The 16182-nt window shown below is 31.0% G+C and overlaps 2 protein-coding genes across 2 annotated transcripts; one reads left to right on the forward strand and one right to left on the reverse strand.

Annotated features, from left to right (window-relative positions):
- Positions 1–644: 644 nt before the first annotated feature.
- LOC123891851 (O-glucosyltransferase rumi homolog) lies at positions 645–4208 on the reverse strand. Its single transcript, XM_045941733.1, has 6 exons — positions 4165–4208; positions 2577–3155; positions 2005–2197; positions 1854–1918; positions 1369–1579; positions 645–997 (listed from the first exon to the last, which is right to left on the reverse strand). The coding sequence occupies exons 1-6, from the start codon at positions 4206–4208 to the stop codon at positions 743–745; spliced, it is 1347 nt and encodes a 448-aa protein (XP_045797689.1). The 3' UTR covers positions 645–742.
- Positions 4209–7337: 3129 nt separating this feature from the next.
- Positions 7338–13470, forward strand: LOC123888924 (DEAD-box ATP-dependent RNA helicase 8-like). Its single transcript, XM_045938085.1, has 10 exons — positions 7338–8224; positions 9084–9144; positions 9728–9962; positions 10602–10840; positions 11143–11394; positions 11478–11658; positions 12031–12119; positions 12206–12279; positions 12355–12487; positions 13073–13470. The coding sequence occupies exons 1-9, from the start codon at positions 7911–7913 to the stop codon at positions 12431–12433; spliced, it is 1524 nt and encodes a 507-aa protein (XP_045794041.1). The 5' UTR covers positions 7338–7910; the 3' UTR covers positions 12434–12487; positions 13073–13470.
- Positions 13471–16182: the final 2712 nt, after the last annotated feature.

Here is a 16182-nt window from a genome sequence, read left to right on the forward strand (position 1 = left end):
AAAAAAAAACTTGATCATTTTCAAAATTCTGTAAAAACACGCTAGTTCATGTATAATCTATGACTATGTGGCACCGACCCTTTCAATTTCAAGGTCTGACACTCACACGGTACAGACACATGTGCTTCCGTTTCAAGGTTTTAAATTGCGGTCGCGGATGTGGTAGTAACGGTTGTGGTTGTTGCGAATGTGGTCATTGTGGTTGCTGCAGCACACAATGCTGCTGTTGTGGCGTGAAATTGTATTGAAATTTCACAAACTATATATAATGAAATTATTATGTAACTACACTATTATTCACTATTGCATAGTCTTAGTTTATTCTATAAACACTAATTTGAATGTGTTTAAAATACACAGTCGATATATTGTTAAAAGTAAGATTTTTCTTTAGATTTAACACAAATTTGGATTTGAAGTTCATAAATTTTATTTTTTGATGAGAACATTTGAACGAACATCGCCTAAAACCTCTAATGTGGCTTCTAATGCGGTTACAATGCGGCTGTATACTTGAGTGAATTAAAATCACACCGCAATTGCGGTGCGATAAAAAAAAATCAAGTCCATAAATATAACAAAAATATGACTAAGTCAAAACTTCTCACAAATATATCTTGCTGTCCACATTATTGTGTGTGTATGTATTATATAATATATTGTACTAGTGTTCTGTTTCTTGTTTAAAAAAAAAGTCTACAATGTACTAAAATATAATTATCCTTTCATAGCTTATTTGTCATCAATAAATAATTGTACATGGAGGTGTATCACTTGGTGACTTAACCATGGAATCAACCATAAATTCCCTCCAAATACCATCCACTGGACATGCCAAATTTTCAGAACAAACCTCAAAAGCTTCTGAAGGTATGGTTGGTTCAAATTTCAAGAGCTTTGCATATTCAGTCAATAGATGTAACATATAATCATACACTAACTTCATCTTTACATTCTCTTCTATGAACTTTGTCCCTTCTCTACCAATAGCTTTTGCCTGTTGAATTATGCATACAAAAAATATTCAGCTACAATTAAAATGATTATGAAGATGGGGTTTTCTAAGATTGATTTCATCACACTCTTCTTATGTTAGAGAATTTTGAATTACGTTTTCATGAGCTTAACTCAGTTGGTAGGAATATCGCATTTTATATCCAAGAGTTGAGGTTCGAACCCTAAACACTCAACTTATTCACTTTTAAAAGGTGAAATTATAGGTACTAGGTTAGCTAACAAAAAAAAAAAAAGAGAATTTTGAATTGCTATATTTTCTTCTATTATATTAATAAAAATCTAAATTATTGTCTTTTTTTGTGAAGTAAATATTAGAGTATGAAGGTTAAATTGAATATATAGCTATATTACCTTTTTTGGATGTGTATTGCCCCAATCTACCGCATGCTTAATATCTTCACACATGTTTTGCTTGCTGATGGGCCAAAAGTGCTTATGAGGTACTAAGCTTCTTGAAAAGAAATCATAATATCTTGGCTTTATGAACAAGGTCATTGAGTCACATGCTATTATATATTTTTCACTCACTGACCATGATACCCCTTCAACATAAATCTTGTACCTTCACATGAAATGCAACAATTTACATTAGTGACAAATCTAAAGGTAACAAATTGGATTTCAATTTGGTGTAGTAACTCCGTCACACAGTTTTCGATCTTAATCGTTTGATTTCAAACTAACAGCTGAAATCATTTTAATTGATTATGTTGTCCTATCTTTTAAATTGTGTGATATTAGATTAACGGCCGAGATAAAAAAATCTATATAACTGCATCTTTTAATAAATAATAACAATAAGTTACAAAAAAAGCATGAAAAAAGTACTTAATTACCTGTGTGTACATTGATCTTCTAATTTTGTGTTCTTGAACCCTTGTTCAATTTCCTTATCCCAGTGCTAAAAACAAACAATATTCATTAATATAAGGTTTTCATAAAACATTTGATATATAATATTATTCATTTGATAAATTATATATTTACCAGTGAATATATACGAGCATTCCAATCATGTTGGTCTGTGGCATTGCACATCCTAAGCTTATACCTTGTTGAGGACACATGTGTGTTTCCTTTCCAAAAAGCATAGGGTACCCTATCCTTCCATTTGATCTTCTTGTTGCCTTCTTGTATGTCCTTCAACACTTTCTCCCAAGGTTTTATTCCAGTCTCAGCCCTTGAAAATTCAAACAAAATAAATAATGTGTAAGAATTTGTAGTCACAAAACATATATATAAACAAAATATTTTTTCCAAATTAACTTGGAGATTCTCTAAGTACATGTTTGGATTCACAGAGACTTCGATAGAATCAAACCGCCAGTGTTTAAACAATAATTACATTTAAGAGCTTTGTATGTATCTGTGAAATTCACTGTCAATTCAATTATGCACCAAAACTGTTAAGCCAATGTTTGATATTACATTTGACATATCAGAATTACGGTGATCGACTTTTCAAAAGCTACACTCAATAGTAGCTTCTGCTGAGTCACCGTGATTCTAACATATGGTGATATCAAACATACACTAGTAATTGAATATAGAAGCCTTACCAACCCCAAAAGGACCAATCAGGAAAGACAATATCAAGAGCATTATTCTGTCCACAATAACTAAAAATAGGTGGTGGTGTCACAGCTTGAAACTTTTGTTTATCCAACACAGTTTTGTCACCAGTCTCAAACAATAGCTCCAAATCTGGTACTCTTCCAGGGTACAACCTTAAAAGTTGTACTATTCCCCATACAGTAAACAGGTCCCTTGTTTGAAATGAATCTCCATAAGTTTCTACATAAGTTTTTCCTTGTTTAATCACAATTCTAAGCTGTGAAATGTTTTTTCCACTCTCCACCATTTCCCTTGTGATTCCTATACTCTTCCATGGTTTTAGATCTTCATGAATCCATCTAAAGTGCTCTGGACATGTTGATGCAGTTAATGATGAATCTTGATCTTGTTTGAATGTTTGAATTAGGGAATGATCCCTTGGACAGGTTCTTGTCTGGCTGCCATTGATGCAATTTAGTGTGTATTTGATTTCTTGCCTTTTGATGTTTGTAATTGTTTTGGTAGGAGAAGTGCTTGTTGTTTTGATCTGATCAAAGACAAGAAGCAAAATAATTGTGTTATCACTTGTGTAGATGAATTAATGTTGGTGCATATGAGAAATTATATATGGCCAATGAATGTTTTAAAAACCGAACTGCCAGTAACGTAAAATGTTTTTGACCCTCAAAATATAAAGACGGGAAAGTTTTCGAATTACAATTATTTTCTCTCACGTTCCTCATGCTGCCATAATCTTGATCATTCATCTAATATTTTCTCTCTCTTCTTTTCTTTTTCATATATAGTTCAATTAACAATTATATTAGATAAAAGAGAGAGGACAACACATAAAACCTGGGGGACTCTAAAAGGAGGTTGTATGAAAAATACATATTAAATATAAGTGTTTAAAATAAGATCAAGAGAGATTTGATTTTTTTTTCTCCTCTCCATTATTCCTCTATTATTCCTCTGCAATAAAACAAACACTTAAAAAATTATATATAATATATATGCTAATCAATCAATGTCTCCGCATAATCTACGAATCATGGACTTGTTGGGTCACACCAGCGGTAGCCGGATATCATCTATATTGGACTTAAGAACAACTCTACAAGTGAGTTGGATATCATATTTTAACCAAAAACTTTAAGGTGTTAGGTTTATGGGTAGCTACACTACACTTGCACCGCCGTTGTCGCTGTTCAACGGGACACGCCGCCTGACCATCTTTATCGGGAAAACTTTCGATACAAGGAGGCAGTCGAACCCTTCATCAATTCGCGGTACTCTACCATGTGGCAACTAATCAATTGCACTCTGATGTATTGTGAATCAATAAACCAACACTACTTTATTTATAGCAAAATTGCCTCTCCATGTTTACTAACACCATCAATGTGGGACTTAAACTTTTCTCTATATTTTCAAACTACATACATTGTTACTCAGCCACTTACTTTTTAACAACTAAATAGTCTTTCTAATTTATAGCGTACCGATTGAATGTACCACGAACTGAATGGTACCCCCTTGCGTACCGAATACTTTGAGGGTTGTGTACCGCGTACAAGAACCCGTACCACATACCGGAACGAATTGCGAACCAGGTGACTATGTTGGGGATCATCCATATTGGGCTTAAGAACAACTCTACAAGTGAGTTGGACACCACACTTTAACCTAAAACCTTAATGTGGATGATCCCCTTAATGGCCCTCGTGTCTCAACAAGACTTTCTTAGACCATGGTGAACTCACGTGTTCCAACCCGAAAGGTAAGCGCCAGTGGCAAAGAATTCATTATAAATTAAAACTATTTTCGTTGTTAGATAATCCTCCCAAATTTTGTCGTTTGTCTGTATGGTATTTGTTTGAATTTAATTTCTGGTCATGTCATTGATGCCATGTCCATGAACACTGAGGTTTTCATGCCATCATTTTGTTCAGAAAAAGAAAAATATATTGGAGGATACGATTAACTACGTACACACAAATAAACATAAACATTGATATAAAAATAATGGTCATTAAATAAGAAGCATAACGTAACGAGAACTAATATTGATTGATGTAAGTATAAATTAACACCAATGACAAAGAAGAGAAGATGAAGGAATTGAAGAAAAACTTACAGGATCAGACCGGTTGATGATGTAGGTGTTCCAACCACTTATAATCATAAAATAGATGATGAAAAAAAGTGTGCTCAATATAATCCATCTATTCACCATGCTAACACAAATGCAACAAAGTAAGTACAAGACCACAATCCACGATATGTCTATTTTATTTATTTATTACAGATTCAGATTTTTTATTTTATATTTATTATTTTTCCTTTTGGATCCAAAAAAAAAAGAAACAAAAGATTTTTTTTCCTTCTTTTATAAAAACTAAAAAAAGAAAAAATTGATTAAATTGATAAGGAACAACTCGCACTCTTTAGGTTCAACTCACCCTAAGTCAACGTGAAGAACACTCTAATAAGTGATACGTAATTATATGTTTTTGATCAGGTTTGTTGTGTTTGTATCGCGGAAACTATTGTTTTTGTAAGAATGAGAATACTCTCCTTGATTTTTATTTTTTTTTATAGAGAATACTCATTATCTTATTCATTCATTACATCTCTATATATAGAATTAAACCGTGGTACAAAACATATTTTTAAAGAATTAAATTGTAGTTCAAAACATATTTTTAAACTATATCTATTACTAATATATTAAATTTGATTACTACCAAAGTTACTAATTTATTCTTATTACTTTTAACCACGTTACAAGTTTTATATCTTTCATTGTAATTTCACTGAAAAAATATAAAATAAATATAGAAAGAAGATATGGTTAAAAATAAGAACAAAACAATAAAAAAAGAAACATAAAAAAACAATATAGAAAAATTATACAAAGTTTAGTCAATAAAAAAATTGTAGAAAAACAAAAATAGGAAGAAACAATCTATTGTTTAGTCACTGTCAAAAAAAATCTATTGTTTAGTCAATAAAGAAACAATCTATACACAAAAATAGGAAGAACAAAAAACAATAAAAAAATTATACAAAGTTTAGTCAATAAAAAAAATTGCTGAAAAAATAAAAAAAAACCGCATAAAAATAGGAATATACAAATAAAAAAACATTTGTCAAAAAAAATAAAATAAAAAAAAATATTCGAAAAAGAAAAACATAAACAATTTTTCATCAAAGAAAAAAGAAAAAAAGAAACATCAACAATTTTTTTTATAAAAGAAATATAAATAATCTATTACTATTACTAATATATTAATTAAAAAAATTACCACCAAAATTACTAATTTATCCTTATTACTTTTAACCACGTTGCAAGTTTTATATCCTTCATTGTAATTTTACTACAAATAATATTAAAAAAAAATATAGAAAGATGATATAATTAAAAATAGCAACAAAACAGATTATAGATAGGAACAAAACAACAAAATTTATATATAAAAATAGGAAAAACAAAACAATAAAAAAATTATGGAAAAAAAACCCATAAAAATAGGAATATAGAAATTAAAAAAAAAATCTATAAAAATATTTTTCATCAAAAAAGAAAAGAAACACAAACAACTTTTTTTTATAAACGAAGCATAAATAATATTATTACAAAGTTTACTACTAATCATTAATAATAATATAATAAAGTTAGTTAGTATCAAACTTCCTAAATTATCCTAAATATTCGTAATAAAATTTCTAATTTTTGATTAAAAATATACACAAGACTATTATTTGTCACTGAAACAAAAAAATTGAATAAATAAGTCTATAAGAAATAATTAACACAATAATTTCACTTATATTTTAACAATATTATATAACAAATTTTTAGATATTTAATTTTAAATAAATTTTCCACATTAATATAGTGACAAACTCAAATATCGAATAAAAATTAATACACTCATGTGAATGCATCGGTCTTTAAACTAGTAATATAATAATAAAACAATAAAGTTAATTACTATCAAATTTACTAAATTATCCTTAATATTCACAATCAAATTTCTAATTTTTTGTTAAAAATATACACGAGACTATTATTTGTGATGAATACATAAAAGTTGGATAATTTATCATTGATAATTATAATCAAGTTTATTCATTTAATAAATTTTACAAAAAAATAGCACAATAGTTTCACTTATATTTTAATAATATTATATAACAAGTTTTTAAATTTTTTATTCTAAATAAATTTTCTACCATAATATAATGACAAACTTAAATATCGAATAAAAATCAGTGACCAATGCGAATGCACGAGTCCTTAAATTAGTCTCTAAATTTTTTTAAAAAAATCCTAAAATATTGCAAACGAAAATATAAATTATAAATCTTGACGATATCTTAATGATACTTTATCTTAAATATAAACCTAAAATCTTCAAAAGATCGTAGGTGGAAGTAGAAAAAATATTTTGTTATGATTCTTTGTTATGAAAAATGATCGTAGACAAGCCACTAGATTTGATCTAGTAGTGAGAGATTTGAGTAATATGAATGAGGTCCCAAGTTCGATCCTTAGCTCCGCTGTAAAAAAAAAATCATAGGCGAAAGTAGAAAAAATATTTTAGATGGGCAAAAAAAATTATAATATATAAATTAAATATAAAAATAATATTGCATATAATAATATAAGTCGTAAAAACCACAAAGAATAGTATTATTATATTTTTAATTTATGGGTCATATCTTATAACTTATAAGCTTATGTTGAAAAAAAAAATCTATTTTTTGGTAAATAAAAAAAAGAAGAGAGTGTAAAACTATTTCACCAAAATTGGAAAATAGGTTTCTATTACACAGTGTTCGAAAAAACAAACCCAGTCTACTCTTACTCCTCTCCAAACACAAGAAAGTTATTAGAGAAACAAATTCGAAATGTTTCTACACACCATAGAATCAAATCAAACAACAAACCCTAACCCTTCAAATCAATAATTCGATTTCCCTCAACAAATCTTTCCTCGATTCAATTTCAATCCTCAAACCCTCAAACACCTGTAGATCTGTACAAATATCCCCTTTTTCCTCTCTCAATTTCGGTCTAAATCGAAACCCTACCCAATTTTTTTGGGAGATCCTTGTACTTGTATCATCATACCCTTACAAATTTCATTTTTTTCTTCTCAGATTTCGTCAGTTTAGGTTTTAATCGTAACCCCATTTTGAGAAATCATCGTTCCAGGGGTTCGTTCGGCTATAGTTCTCGTTTCAGTTACCCAGAAGAAGAAACCCTAGCTTCTTAGTTCAGTTTATTAGCTTCTTGTACATTCTTTTTGGGTAGAGATTTTTTCGGTAGGATGAACAACAGAGGTAGATATCCACCTGGGATCGGGTTAGGGCGAGGTGGTGGTGGTGGTGGTGGTGGTTTGAACTCGAACACCGGGTATCAACAGAGGCCACAACAACAACAACAACAACAGTATGTGCAGAGGCACATGGTGCAAAATCAGAATCCGCAACAATACCAGCAGCAGAATCAACAGAATCACCAGTATCAGCAACAGCAGCAACAACAACAACAGTGGCTGAGAAGGAACCAGTTGGGTGGTACTGACACCAACAATGTCGAGGAGGTTGAGAAGACTGTACAGTCTGAAGCAAACGACACTAGGTGCGGTGCTCTTTGGTCTTTTATTTTTTGTTTTATGATTATTATTATACATTTATTTATTTGTTTGTGTTTGTCTTGTAATTAGGGTCTGACTGTGTTTTTGTTAGGCAGCATATGCAATTTGATGGAATAATGAAATACAGTTTGTATGTGTTTGTGTTGTTGAATTTTGAATTGTTTATGTTAGGGCATGCCATTGACACCTTTTCGATGTGCGCGGTTGTTTGCCTAAGTCTATCAGATGATATGTAACTGTTGGAGGGAATCATATCCTCTTATATAGGATAGTTTCTGTTAATGTTTTTGATATGGCTTATGTCTAATTTTGATAGCTTGAGAATTTTATCCTTCTTTCTTAGAGTGTAGTGACTCTTGATTTTGTTTTCTTTTTCTATCTTGTGAAGAATTGAATTAGAATTTTTTTTCATCATGTAATCAAGAGTTTTAGATGATTTTGAAAGTTATTATCATGGTCCGTAAATGATTGTTGAAACTAAAATTGGAACAGTGAACCTGGAATGCTTGATTGTGTTTTGTGGTTCTAGGTTCTAAATCTCTGATGCTTTGCTTCCCAAAACTAGATGTCTAACATAACTGGAATTGCATTGGTTTCTGTTGTATTGTTAATCTCTAATGCAAAATTGAGTTGATGATGTCTACAATCAATTTCTAATGCCTTGCTTTGTGAATCTAATATGATATGGATTGATGTTTGCTCCATTATGAGTTTGTGAAAGATTTCAAACCAACGTGTAAAATTCAATTATTTTATTTTACTGGACGATAAAACTAATGCAATTGTTCTTTTCTAAGGTAAGAATGTCTTTTAATTTTATTCTGAATTGAATTTGTTTGTTAGTTCACAAGATTGGAAGGCAAGACTAAAGCTTCCACCAGCTGATACACGCTATAGGACAGAGGTATGTTTCTGAACAACTAAAAGTTATTCTCATATATATTCCAAGTGATTGTTTATGTAACATATGCATTATGTTCTGGTCATATATTTTATTTGAGAATTAAGATCTTTGAGTGTGTACGGAACAGTACATATCCTTTGTTGGAGTTGATTCTCTGCATAGGTTTCTGCTTTCGTTTTGTTGATTCATGTCATTGTTAGAACCTTATGGCCCGTGCACTATTAGACATTTGATTTACTATGTCATTTTTCAGTTATTAGACGAGTTAAGAGTTTGAAAATTTGGTGTATTAACATGCTTGTCAAACTGCACATTCTTGAAATATTGATAATTTCTTACACATTTATAAATCAAGGAAATAATCTCAGATTCTACTCATTGTCGCTCTTTAAATATTATTATAATTATAGATTATATTTTGCATCCTAAATTAAGTGCTAGATGTCCGTTTGTGGCTATATTTCAACAGATATTCATAATATCCTTTTCAAGGCCGGATATTGCCTGATAAATGTTACCATCTGGGGGTTAGTCATTTAAACATCGTGTTAGTCTTGACCTTTTGATATTTGTTTTACCCCAGGACGTGACAGCAACTAAAGGAAATGAGTTTGAGGATTACTTTTTGAAGCGTGAGCTGCTAATGGGAATATATGAGAAGGGGTTTGAAAGGCCATCCCCAATCCAAGAAGAAAGCATTCCAATTGCCCTTACTGGTAGTGACATTCTTGCTAGGGCTAAAAATGGAACAGGCAAAACAGCTGCGTTTTGCATTCCTGCATTGGAAAAAATTGATCAAGATAATAATATTATTCAAGGTGGGCTTCCTTCTCTTTGTTTACATGATGCTCTGAAGTCTAGTAGAGATGATTATGCCTTGTTTTGTCTCAGCGGCAGCGCTCAGCAGTGTTATCTTATTAAATTTTAAAAGTAAAGGAAATAGAATTTTTGCAATATCCTTTTGTGAATATTGAATATTCGAAGAGAACAAGTTTGACTACATACCTGTCTTCAGCACTTTGACCAGAATAATAATTAAGTTTTGGGAGTAATGTTCCTGGATGATTCTTTCATTTTTACCATAAATTTTGGAAATTCCTTTAAACCAACATATTTTTATTGGATAAGCTGTTACTATTGTTAAGAATATAAACATGAGATGAATTACTATAAGTTATGTGAGGCTACTATAGTCTTTTGTATATCCATTAATTGTTCCTTGTTCATATATTAACTGTTCATTTATTATTTATAGATAATTACATGACAAAATTGTGTAATGGTCTACCGATTCTTCTATTTTGTTTCATAACAAATAGCAAAGGATATGTTTTGTTGTATAGATGTATGCTTTCATTATTCAATGATTTTAGTTATTTCATATCTTTTTTTTTTTAATAAGAATTGATTTTAGGTTCTACCCTGACCATTGCCTTTTGTTTTGTCCTCTCATACAGTTGTTATACTGGTTCCAACACGAGAATTGGCTTTGCAAACATCTCAAGTGTGTAAAGAGCTTGGAAAGCATTTGCAAATTCAAGTTATGGTCACAACAGGTGGTACCAGCTTGAAAGATGACATTATGCGTTTATATCAACCTGTTCATCTGCTAGTTGGTACTCCAGGAAGAATATTGGATCTTGCAAAGAAGGGTGTCTGTGTTCTGAAAGATTGTTCTATGCTTGTCATGGATGAGGTATTGACAGTTTACCTGAAATCTACTAATTTATATAGCGTTTGTAGAGAAGCATAATATTGTTTATTAGACGAGGACTTACGATGAGAGTAAGGAAAGAATGTTTGATATTGTGTGATATATTTCTATTGTTTTTGTTTGGTCTGCTAGGGTAAGGAATTTCTATCCTTGTCTAAGTTGACTTTTTAAACTCTGTAGCTGATGCAACAAACTTTGTATATTGCATCTCTTGTTTCTGTTGTAAACATATAGCTGAACATCTTCATCTTTGATAAACATTTTCTCTTTTCTCTCTGTCTCAGGCTGATAAACTTCTCTCCCAGGAGTTCCAACCTTCAATAGAGCAGCTGATTCAATTTCTTCCCTCAAACCGTCAAATCCTAATGTTTTCAGCTACATTTCCTGTTACTGTAAAGGACTTCAATGATAGATATCTTCGTAAACCGTATATCATTAACCTTATGGATGAACTAACTCTGAAGGGTATTACACAATTTTATGCATTTGTGGAGGAGAGGCAGAAGGTCCACTGCCTAAATACTCTTTTCTCTAAGGTATATGTCGCCCATGCTAAAATATTTTAGATGTTTTTATTTGCAAGATTTTGATATGATAGTAATACTGGCTTCTATTACAGCTGCAAATAAACCAGTCAATCATCTTCTGCAATTCTGTGAACCGGGTTGAACTCCTTGCCAAGAAAATCACAGAACTAGGGTATTCATGTTTCTATATCCATGCTAAGATGTTGCAAGACCACCGTAATAGAGTTTTTCACGACTTCCGCAATGGTGCCTGCAGGAATCTTGTTTGTACTGGTATGCTAATTGCAGTTCAGCTTCCTGCTATAGATGACATGAGTGTTTTGTATTTGCTATGACTTTCTTAAATATCTAACTGTTTCTGGTCTGTATTTCCTTTATTTTCTGATACTATATCCATTCATTTGTTAGAAATCAGTTTTAAATGTTAATAGTCACATAATTTACATTTATATGATTAATGTAATTCATTGATGCAATGATGATATTTTGAGCGATAATGTGTGTTCTAAATCTTCTGTTTCATATAAATTCCTAATTAAAGCTTGTTGGATTCTTTTTTTTTGGGGTCAAAAAAGCTGGTTAGTTTTTTTATTATTTTAACCAACCTGATGATTAACTTTTTGTTTTCTTCTCATTTTGAAACAGATCTTTTCACTAGGGGAATAGATATCCAAGCAGTGAATGTTGTTATTAATTTTGATTTTCCCAAGAACTCAGAAACATATCTGCACAGGGTATGTATGTTTGATTTCTGCCTTTTCCTCTACCATTGATAATGATTCTCTGTATGTGTCTTCATGCATGTTCTGTTGATATGCAGGTTGGTCGATCAGGGAGGTTTGGACACCTTGGTTTAGCAGTGAACTTGATAACCTATGAGGATCGCTTCAATTTGTAAGTATTTCTGTTATATGAATTTCAGAGATACTTGGCGCAGATTTCTGATGTGTTTCTATCTATGTTTTCCAGGTATAGGATTGAGCAAGAACTCGGCACTGAAATAAAACAAATTCCTCCCTTCATTGATCAGGCAATATATTGTCGGTGACTGGTGATAATTACCTTGGTTGTATTGCATCCTCATCTGTGGTGAATAGCAATGGTTAGTATAGGAAACATCTTCCTTTAATATTTATGATGCTGGCCAATCTTGTTTATGATATTTTGTGATTTTTTTAAGAGTGAAAATAAATATTTATATTTTATTTGTAACCTGTCTCAAAGTTTGTTTCATTAGACACGAATTGGCTCTACTTTTCATTGTTTCTTTTTTCATAAAAAAGAGACGTATTTCCATTTGGCTCCTCTATAGTGAAGGGGTGCATAGAGAATAAAATGAAATGGCCACTATTCATTTAAGAATCAATGGGATTAAATTAACTAATTATATAGTCATTTAAATTTCAATCATTGATTTTTCGATGAACCGGCACTGTCTTCTAAATGCACCCCCATTTGGAAAAGTCAAATTCATTTCCATTTTATTTTATTACAAGTCGAATTCATTTCCATTTCTATAAGAACTAAGCCAAAATTTAAGCAACTAAATGATTTTTTAATTCTAATTTAAATATACGTTTTACTTGTGCACCTTATATTTTTTTTTTACTGCTTTGCCGACTAGGATTCATTTATTTTGTTGTAACTGTTTCCCTTGCTCATTGATGTGTATGTACCTGTTTTACAGCTTGATGTGACTGCCATGCAAGCAGGTGTGAATGCTGTGCATGAGGATGCAATATGGAAGTTAGGGTATTGTTAGACGTCTTTGTTGACTGTTTTGTTGTTTAATTTATGCTTTTAAGAGCCCTGAAAAAGACCTATAGTTTAATAATGGGTTTTTAAATGTCTGATGCTGGATACCATTTGCGTTTTCCGTGGATTGCATTTGCTATCGTGCTTGTTAGTAACTGATATTACTCTAGATTTTCCCATTTCGTTGGTAAAACTGTTTAGGAATGTGCCTTATTGTGATGACTCCATATTGGCTATTCCTTTATGACATTCGAGTCTTTGATTCATCATTGTGGGTTCACACAAAGATTTTCTTGTTCCAGTGGGAATTTTCACATTTGCTTCTCACTATGTGTTGCATGTTTTATGATGATGGTATATCCGTAAATTTTTTTGTGTGATAATGTATTTGATACTACTGTGTTGATCCGAGCCATGGCTTAATGACATTCGAAGTTAGCAATCAATTGACATTAAGAAAGTGAAAGAATTAATAGTTTGAAGGTGGTCCTGTGGAGTCATATTTATCCAAAACTGTTTGCTTGAAGGTTAGCAAATAATTGTAGCATCATTGCATCAATAGTCATATTTGTCAAAAAAAAAAGTATTTATGAGCTTTTGACGTTCATTGTTCTTTCTTGGCAGAACTAGAGTTTATTCTTTAAACACATTTCTTTATAGTTAATGTAAGGGTTAAATAGTGTTTTACTGTTTGTTCAATTCATGTGCAAACCAGCCCTCTTTTTGAAGATTAGTTACCCCTCTTTGATCAATTCATGTGCAAACCAGCCCTCTTTTTATACTTAAAACTATATTAATTGTTGAAAGACTTTAGTATCGTATAATGTGGATACGATAAACTCTAAATACTTACTTTTAATCTGTTAAAACTGCAACATAGGCTATGATACATCATAGCATTGGGATTATCCAACTCTACTTGCTAACATATATACTTAAAATGCTTTAGGTGCAACAAGGTTGAATTGAGATTGTTTGGAAATTACATTAAGCAAAAGATAAAGAGAGATAGAGTTATGGAAAGTATATTCTTAAACTATAATTCTAAGAAGAATGAGACTATTCACTTATGTTCATAGTAGCATAGAAATAGAAAATCAAATAAAGCAAGTAAATAAAAGACCAGAAATAGAAAACATAGTTAGAATGAGAACAAGTACAAAGTTACTAGATGAATTGCGTTATGGTTTTTTGATGATGTATATGACCAAGTTACAAGTCTTTATATATTGCAAAAAACAAAAAAAAATAATTAAAAATCTTAAATTCGTGCTACTGTTTGGTAAAATAACCTATAAGCTAGCTGATAGTTAAAAAAATAACTTATAGCTGATAGTTGGTAGCTTATAGCTTAAAAACTAGTAGAATAAAATTAAAGTGTTTGACAAATTTAGTTGTTGTAAATCCAAAATGACATAAAAGTATATGGTTACTGTGTAGTTATAATAATTTTTAAAAAAATAAAGAAATAATAAATCAAAATACTAAGGGTAAAAATGAAATAAAATGTAAAAAACTATAAGCTATAAGGCTAATACACTACTTGAAATAGAATCTCGAAAAAAGCTATAAGCTAATTAGATCCAAACACATCTATTTTTATCAAATAAGCTTATAAGCTAGTCCAATAAGCTATAAGATAGCTTATTAGACTTACCACACACTTAGGCTATGTTTGGTAAAAAAATAGCGAATAGCTGATAAACTAGCTGCGGATGAGTTGATAGCGAATAGACTAGCTGATTGAATTTGTGGTGTTTGGTAAAATTAGCAGTTCAACTAGTTTATAAGTATGAAATGACATATAAAAATATGTTTAATTAATATTTATTTTTTTCAAGTAAGATGATAGGGGTAAAATTGGGAGAAAAATGATAAGCTATAAGCTCGTAAGCTACTTGAAATAGCGTTTGAAAAATAAGCTATAGGCTTTTTAAAAATTGTTACCATACAGAGCTTTTAGCTTATAAACTATAAGCTAACTTATTGACCTTCCTAAACAGAAGTAGTCAGAAGCCTTAATGGCTCATTATTGGTAACCTGATTTTGTTGTTATATAAGCTTAATTTTTTTTTAATCATTTTTTGATAAACAGTTTTGTTCTCTTTTCATTTCTAATAGTGTAAAAGAAATCCAAGTCTTTTTCGGTGCTGAGTCTCGAACCGAGTTTCTCAAGATCAAGGAACAAATCCCCAATCAAGTGACCTCTCGGGAGACAGACAGAAATCCAAATCTTTACTTATACACAAGAGTTGTTGAATTCAAATGACTGGTCCATCTGACCTCACTCGGATCTTGTTAAGAGTCTCATATGTTACATATGAATTGAAAATAAATTTATAAGTGATGAGTGGTTCACAATTTACAAACGACTAATTTATAATAGTTAATTTAGATTCTAATATGGTAGAGTCTATCCAAAATTCACTAATGATATGCTATTGAGTCTCCCTATTTAGACCACACAAATCACCCTTTAAATGTTTAGTTCTTTTTCATTTTTGTTTATAATGTTGTCAACGAGGATCGAGCTTAGGACGTTATGCATATTATCCAAACTCCTCACTAGACCAAACCTAACCTATGGTTAGGCATCACCACCGAGGGGCCATTGCAAATGGTGTACTCTCTCAGGTATTGATTTCATGGTGTGTGACTCTGTTGGTACCCTCCATTAATGCTAATGTCCTTCTCTTTTAAACTGTCTGTGTTGGTTTCAATCTTACGCTGACTTTTCTGCAAGAGAATCCAACATAAATGCATTCCATAGTTGTTCAGTCTCTACCATAAATGCCATCACTATCATCTTGACTGCAATATTTCTTCTCTCTCTTACTACTAGTTCTGTGCAAAATGAAAACCAAAATATTGCAAAATCTCTTTCATTGTTTCAGCATGTTTTTTGCCTCAATGATGATGCAACTTCTCCAATGCTACAGAACATGCATTTATTGCTATTAATTATGCATGCCCCCATCCAATAATAATGCCACCTCAGATTACACAAAACTTTTTCACAAATCCATGTTCTTCCCTATTTAT

Source organism: Trifolium pratense, linkage group LG6, assembly GCF_020283565.1.
Source record: "Trifolium pratense cultivar HEN17-A07 linkage group LG6, ARS_RC_1.1, whole genome shotgun sequence".
NCBI lineage: Eukaryota > Viridiplantae > Streptophyta > Magnoliopsida > Fabales > Fabaceae > Trifolium > Trifolium pratense.

Coding starts and splice junctions, on each gene's coding strand:
- LOC123891851 (XM_045941733.1), bottom strand. CDS start 4,208: ATGGATGATCCCCAACATAGTCACCTGGTTCGCAATTCGTTCCG. Junction 3,156..4,164: donor CTGGTTCGCAATTCGTTCCG/GTATGTGGTACG, acceptor CATCTACACAAG/TGATAACACAATTATTTTGC. Junction 2,198..2,576: donor GATTGGTCCTTTTGGGGTTG/GTAAGGCTTCTA, acceptor TGAATTTTCAAG/GGCTGAGACTGGAATAAAAC.
- LOC123888924 (XM_045938085.1), top strand. CDS start 7,911: ATGAACAACAGAGGTAGATATCCACCTGGGATCGGGTTAGGGCGAGGT. Junction 9,145..9,727: donor ATACACGCTATAGGACAGAG/GTATGTTTCTGA, acceptor GTTTTACCCCAG/GACGTGACAGCAACTAAAGG. Junction 12,120..12,205: donor CAGAAACATATCTGCACAGG/GTATGTATGTTT, acceptor GTTGATATGCAG/GTTGGTCGATCAGGGAGGTT.